This window comes from Pseudorasbora parva, chromosome 19 (genome assembly GCF_024679245.1).
Source record: "Pseudorasbora parva isolate DD20220531a chromosome 19, ASM2467924v1, whole genome shotgun sequence".
Classification (NCBI taxonomy): domain Eukaryota; kingdom Metazoa; phylum Chordata; class Actinopteri; order Cypriniformes; family Gobionidae; genus Pseudorasbora; species Pseudorasbora parva.
This window is the reverse complement of record NC_090190.1, coordinates 43,499,720-43,507,219: the sequence shown is the minus strand read 5'-3', so window position 1 is coordinate 43,507,219 and position 7,500 is coordinate 43,499,720. Positions and strand designations below refer to the sequence as shown.

General features: G+C 37.1%; 1 protein-coding gene across 3 annotated transcripts in view; it reads right to left on the bottom strand.

Moving 5' to 3' along the window:
- Positions 1-241: 241 nt before the first annotated feature.
- golph3l (golgi phosphoprotein 3-like) overlaps positions 242-7,500 on the bottom strand; it is a 14,693-nt gene continuing 7,434 nt past the window's right edge. For all 3 annotated transcript variants that reach the window (XM_067424853.1, XM_067424855.1, XM_067424854.1), the window contains exons 4-5: positions 6,435-6,549; positions 242-3,210 (exon numbers count right to left, since the gene is read on the bottom strand). In XM_067424853.1, the coding sequence (XP_067280954.1) occupies positions 2,777-3,210; positions 6,435-6,549 (549 nt within the window). In that variant the 3' untranslated portion in view covers positions 242-2,776. The remainder of the gene's footprint in view (positions 3,211-6,434; positions 6,550-7,500) is intronic.

The window sequence follows — 7,500 nt, the reverse complement described above, 5'->3', positions numbered from 1 at the left end:
ACTCATAACTGTGTATGAATGATTGACACTGTCTCTGTCCAACTTCTCGCGTAAAATTAATCTGAATTAGCATTAAATGTCTGTAAAATGCTGATTTGAGCCGGTCCCGAAAACATCTAAAACCATATTCTAAAACATCCACAACAATACAATGAAATAACGGCACGTTTTATATTCAATTCTGTGTATTTAAAAGCTACTTTTAACTATGAATACATTTATTTACATATATGTTTTTCCAGGATTTGTGCTCAACCGTTACCACATGATTTTCACCAAATGACAAGAAAATTCATAAAACTACGAGATATTCCTCCTGACAGACAGGAAATGACATCACTAGAGCAGAACATGTGCTCTCGGGGTTTACGTCTCGGTGAGATTTCAGACTAGAAAGTGACGTTCGCTGGGACGAACTTTAGTGTTGGCTCGACGAGGCCCAGTAAACGCTTTAAAAGCTTTTAGTTTAGTAAAGTGGAAAGAAAGAAAGAGAGAGAGAAAGACTTTGCTAACGTGAATTACCATGTTTTAGCACATTGCTAGCATGATTTAATATATAAATTAGCATGTTTATAACATGATTAAACATGTTAGCTTGAATTAACATTTTTGAATTAACAAAGTTTAGTGTTAGTGCGGCCCGCGCATTGTTCTGAAATGCATCTTTTTGCAGAGTCGTTGCGTATGTCAAGCTTTCTGCCTCACTTTGTGTGTGTGTGTGTGTGTGTGTGTGTGTGTGTGTGTGTGTGTGTGTCCAGAATTAGACCTAGAATTTTGTTCACTGTTCTGTTTGACCTGGCTTTATTTTATTTTTTTAATTAAACATTTATGATTTATAATAATTTAATTTCTATAGGCATATTTATAACAAAAACAACAACTGAGTAGGCCAGATAAGCCTATATGAACCATTCATGTTCAGAAGAAATGTTGAAGATCATTCATGTTAAAGCTTAATAATAAAGATGGAGAAGATTGGATTATTTGAGCTCTTTTTGAGGTTTTTTTTTTGAATACTTGATGCGGCCCAGCCTGACCCAGAGTTGTAAATGTAAATTGAGTTTGAGACCCCTGGCGTAAATAGTTTTACTGTACAAAAGTTGACCCCTCACTGAAGGTCTATGGGACTTTTCGTAGTTTTGATCGCCTGCTTAACAAACAAACGTAAGTCGGAATAGTTAGGAAAGATGCAATGACCCGAGTTTAGCCGAGACTAAAAGCCCTAGGAGGAGAAACTGCTGAAGTCTCGGAAGAAGAAGAAAAAGAAGTTTAACTGATATTGAGATCTTTATCAAGCCAGCAGAATAAAGCAGCTCGTCTTCAGCACGCGCACGTTCAGGTAACAAACTGCACAGAAAAACTAATAAATAAATACAGAGGTGGACCGTCCCTCAGCTCATCTACTCGAGTCCTGTACTGAAGTTCACTTTTTGAGTCTCTGTGCTTTACTGGAGTATTATTTTTTCTGTAAACTTCTGACTTTAACTTCACTCCATCTGAAAGACAAATATCGTCCTCTTTACTCCACTACATTTCTATCAAGGTCCTCGAAGTGGAAAGTCATAATTAGAAAGTATGTTTCAGTTTTCTGAAATAATTAAAGATGAGTAAATTTGGCTTATTCATGAAGCATGTCTCCTAAAATGTTAAAAACGTAAACGTCTAGGAGAAAGAGAAGAGTAAAGTGTGAGAATATCAGATGTGTATCAGTGTATTGGATCCGTGCATTCGGCCTTAAAGTGACAGCAGCTTTATAAAGAGCTTTGTAACTTTTCTACAAGTATTTAAATGAGTTTAAGTTAGTCGTCTGCTAGTGTGTCAGATGGAGCGTCACTGACTGGCTTAAACCATGATGGCATAATGTGCATTTATACAACTATAATACAATAATGCGGCGACATAAAGAAGGACATTTACTTTTGATACTTAAGTACTTTAGAAAACAAAAACTTCTGGACTTTTTTAACGGAATAATATTTGACATATAGTACTGTTACTTTTACTCAAGAAATGAAGTTGTGTAGTTTGTCCACCTCTGCATAAATATATAAAGTTCCTTTTTCCTAGTTTAGATAGACGAGATCTTTGTCAAGCCAGCAGAATAATGCAGCGCTAGTCTTCAGCACGCGCACGGTCAGGTAACAAACTGCACAGAAAAACTACTACTTAAATACACAAAGTTCCTTTTTCCAAATATAATCTGAGTGGACTAACTGAGTATAATTTACTAAATAAGTTATTAGATCATGTCACTGACACGCACAGAGAGAAGCGGTGTCACACACAGCCTTGAGCAACACGACAGGCCGCGAGTTTCACATGATGAAGAAATGTATTTCAGTTCTGCATTCGTGTGTGTGTGTGTGTGTGTGTGACATATGAGGACACAAATGTGTATAATGCCATGGGTATGACACAGGTATTACAGGAGAGGGTGAAATATGAGGACATTACCCATGGCCCCACTTTACAAAAGGCTTATAAATCACACAGGAGGAGTTTTTATGAGAAAGTAAAAATGCAGAATGTTTCCTGTGTGTGTGTGTGTTTGTGTGTGTGTGTGTGTGTGTGTGTGTGTGTGTGTGTGTGTGTGTGTGTGTGTGTGTGTGTGTGTGTGTGTGTGTGGTAGGTTTAGGGGCAGTGTAAGGGGATAGAAAATACGGTTTGTAAAGTATAAAAACCATTACGCCAATGGAATGTCCCCATATGTCACAAAAACAAATGTGTGTGTGTGTGTGTGTGTAAGTGTGCCTATGCAGGGGTCAGCGTATCTCTCTCAGGACTTGTTGAACGCGGCCAGAATGGCCCAGATCATCTCGTGGGCCGGACTCATGACCCGCGCGCTCTCCAGGTCAGGCTCCGCCTCCAGCAGGCTGCGCGAGCGCGAGGATGCTAGCTCGTAGCGCTCGTCGGGCAGCGTTGAGAGCGCGTTCTCCAGCACGTCTGAGATGTGCGCTAGCAGAATCAGAGCTAGCGTGCGGCTAGTCATGCGGCGTGGGTCGTTGGTCCAGCGGTCCAGCAGGCTGTCCTGCAGACGCTGCACCAGACGCTCCTTCTCCCGGCTGTCCGTCATCGGGTGTGTGGTCATGTCGAACAGCAGGAAGTTCTGCTTCTCCGTGGTCAGGACGCCCTTCTCCACCAGATTCTTGGCCAGGCGCTCGCGCATGTTACGCATCTGGTAGTGCAGCTTCAGCGGATTCCACGTCTCGCCTGAAAAGAAACACCACAAACATGTGTGAGTGTGTGCATGTTTTTGTGACATATGAGGACACAGATTTGTATAATGCCATGGGTATGACACAGGTATTACAGGAGAGGGTGAAATATGAGGACATTACCCATGGCCCCACTTTACAAAAGGCTTATAAATCACACAGGAGGAGTTTTTATGAGAAAGTAAAAATGCAGAATGTTTCCTGTGATGTGTAGGTTTAGGGGCAGTGTGTGTGTGTGTGTGTGTGTGTGTGTGTGTGTGTGTGTGTGTGTGTGTGTGTGTGTGTGATGGGTAGGTTTAGGAGAAGTGTAAGGGGATAGAAAATATGGTTTATACAGTATAAAAACCATTACGCCTATGGACTGTCTCCACATTTCACAAAAACAAAAGTGTGTGTGTGTGTGTGTGTGAGAGAGAGATTGTTAAAGAAAATAGTCTAAAGCTGCGATACAACAAGCACACTCAGGCTCTTAAAACGGCAGCCAGAAATGTGGAGCGTAGCTGCAAGAAAACAAAACTGGAGGTTTTTCGCATTTCATGGAAAGAAAGTGTTACTGCATAGGCCGTAACGATCTGCTAATTTCTCAACTCTCTTACAAGAAAACAAACACAACCCTAGGTATTAATTCAATACAGTGGCTAAATTAACCAAAAATAAAGCTTCAACTTCTGACGTTTGTAAACAGCACAGCAGTAATGACTTTATGAACTGTTTTACTAGTAAGATCGATAATATTAGGAATAAAATTATAACCTTCCAGCCGTCTACTACCGTATCACATCAGATAGAGCATTGTAGTGTCACTGAGAAATAATTACACTCATTCACTGCAATAAAAGAAGACACACACACACACACATCTATTGGAGCAGAAGAATTGGCTAAACTTGTTAAATCATCAACATGTATGCGTGACCCTGCAGCGACTAAGCTACTAAAAGAGATGCTTCCAGAGGTCGGAGATACTCTTTTTAATATCATTAATTCATCCTTTACATTAGGATAGGTACCGAAAACTTTTAAGTTGGCTTTTATTAAACCTCTTATTAAAAAAAAAACGCAACTTGATCCAACAGAATTAGTCAATTACAGGCCAATCTGCAATCTACCCTTTCTGTCAAAAATACTAGAAAAGGCCGTGTCCTCACTACTATGCTCCTTTTTATAAATAAATGTTATCTGAGGATTTCCAGTCAGGGTTTAGACCGTATCATAGCACTGAGACTGCTCTAATTAGAGTTACAAATGATTTACTCTTATCATCTGATCGTGGTTGAGTCTCTCTATTAGTGTTACTCGATCTTAGCGCTGCATTCGATACCATCGATCACAATATTCTTCTGAATAGACTCGAGTTATGTTGGCATTAGTGGAACTGCTTTGGCATGGTTTAAATCGTATTTATCTGACCGTTATCAGTTTATAGCAGTAAATGTCATCAACCCCCCCAATATTCAAATCTATCAGTTACAACCCCCGCAATATTTTAACATGAAAATCACAGTAGATCAAATGAAAAATATGTAGAATTAATTTATTTTGTAACAATAATTTAGTTTCTAATCAAACATAAGTTTGTCATAATAAATCAGACCAAAAAAAACCTCCCCCTCCATTGAACCGATTGGTAACAGCCAACCAATGAGTCGCACTTTCACCAAAACAATGCGGGTGTTTGAATGGGAGAGCACACGCCAAACATGAAGAGAAGCGCTGAACAGAGGACTATATTTATGCTGGTCAGAGAGGGATGCAAAAATAAAATAAAGCATGTACTGAGAAAGAGAATATTGTGTAAGTACACACCACATATATGTTAAGCTAGCTAATCCATTGTAATGTATTTAGCTAGCTATCAGTATAACACGTTACCAAAGCAGCCATCAGTTTTGCTAGTTAATTTTTCAATAGTGTATAACTGATCCTCTGTCTCTCTAACAAAGAAAACAGCTACACAAATTTTGAAGGAGGATTCAACTGTATTACTTCACACATGGTTATATCAATAAAGAGTTCCTTTTCCAAACTCGTTTACTGATTAAGTTAATTTGATGTACAAATACACGACAATGGACCCTTTTTACATAATACTTGAATAACCCCTATTGGAACAGACCTTCTCCAAATAATTAAATAAACAACAAACAAACAAAACAAATCAATCAATAACCCAAAACAGAAATCACAGAAAGTCTCGTCCGCAGGAAAATACTTAAGGATTATACTTGAAGCTTAAAGCTCAGACATGTATTGTAAGAAATGTCCCATATGCCTTGGCACATCAGTCTCTTCCTCAATGATAGCCCATCCACATTATTCCCATAGCACATGGTGATGAACACGGAAAGAATGCCCATAATCAAGAATCCTTAATTGAGCATCAAACAACTAGGTTTCCCAACAAGGATGTTTCAAGGCCAAGAAGGAACACAAAGCACACCATGCTGTCCTCTGTCTTACTCTACTACTTCCTCATCTTTTAACCATACCAAGGGAGCACTCTAGGACCCCTGGTGGTGAGGATGAAAACTACAACCACTAGAACCTTGTACAGTTCATGACACTGTTACAAGTGTCTGTAATTATCAATGGCAAAAGTTTTCACATTGGTGCTTGTTTTCTTCCTAAATTAATCTGACTTTTGAACTAATTGGATGAATGAACGATATAAGTGGCTCACTCATTAAAACAGTGAATCACTGCCGCCTACTGGTGGTTTCAATACTTAATTTCTATAAATCTCTACTATGTTCGAATTTTATGAATTAATTATACACAAATTTCATAACTTTATGAGGTGTAATCATCACCGTTCTGTGCCTGTGAGTGAGTAAGTGGTGTATCTAAATTTCATGTTTACAATTGTTCAAGAGCCGATGTGTTTCCCTTTTTAAACAAAAATGCATTAAGGTGGCTAAATGTTGTCTCTTTTATATTTGTATATGTTGAATTTATAATCAGTTACAGCATATAGATAGATAGATAGATAGATAGATAGATAGATAGATAGATAGATAGATAGATAGATAGATAGATAGATAGATAGATAGATAGATAGATAGATAGATAGATAGATTACTGTAATGCTCTACTGGGTGGTTGCCCTGCTCGCTTAATAAACAAACTCCAGCTGGTCCAAACCGCAGCAGCTCGAGTTCTTACTAAAATCAGGAAGTATGATCATATTAGCCCGGTTCGGTGTGTGTGTGTGTGTGTCACCTGTGAGCAGCTCGATCCAGTTTGTCACGTCCTCTGGTGGTTCAGTGCTCTTGATGTGTTTTAGAGCTTCATCCAGCAGAACGTCACCGGTCGGAGCCGCCGACTTAAACAAGACCTGCAGGAAACATGATGATCAAAACATTACATTCATAAAAATCTGCTTATGTGCTAATATATGAAATATTGAGGTAATTATTATAGTTAATTAAAAATAAAAACATTCAAAAAATATTTAAGGTACTTGAATTAAAATATTTTATTCAGTTTGACTAATAACGAAAACTGAAATAAACATTAATTAAAAAAATTAAAAAAATGGACAAAACCACAAAACAAAATTATTCAAACTTTAACTTAATTTTAAATGAAAATATAAAAATAAAATGAATTCAAAGTAATAATTAAAAATTTTAAAAGTATAATATATCACTTATGTGTAAAATTAAATGTGCTCATTTAATATTTATTTATTATTTAACACCATATCAGTATTTCCATGGCAAACTACAAACAAATAAATAATAATAACAATAAATGTAAACTTAATAAATAAATAAATAAAATGATAGAGTAACACTTATAACAATTACACATTTGATAGAAAACCCAGAATTTTGCCACTTTTTAAAAAGGCCCACAATGTCTGAGTAAAACTTTAATCTAATATCATAATGTCAATAAATCTGCACTGGCAGTTCTTCCTCTTGTGATAAAAGCACACACGGGTGATGCTTGAGCGACATCTTGTGTTCAGTTTGAAAACACTGAGTTTCATTTATTTACTTTACTCTTACACACAATCAGTCCCTTTCATTTGCAAAAATTGCATTTTGACCAAAAATATGATTAAATGGATTTGATTCATACATTTTTTTTTTCTGTTCAGAAAATCTGTTGTGTGTTGATGGTTTGTATTATTCTATATTTTTATTGTTGTTTTGTCATTTTCCATTTTTGCACTTTGAGATTCTTTTGGAATGAAAAGTGTGTTATGAATAAAATGTATTATTATTATTATACCAGATATAGCTTCTGAAAGTAACAAAAGCACATACTCCATTAAAAC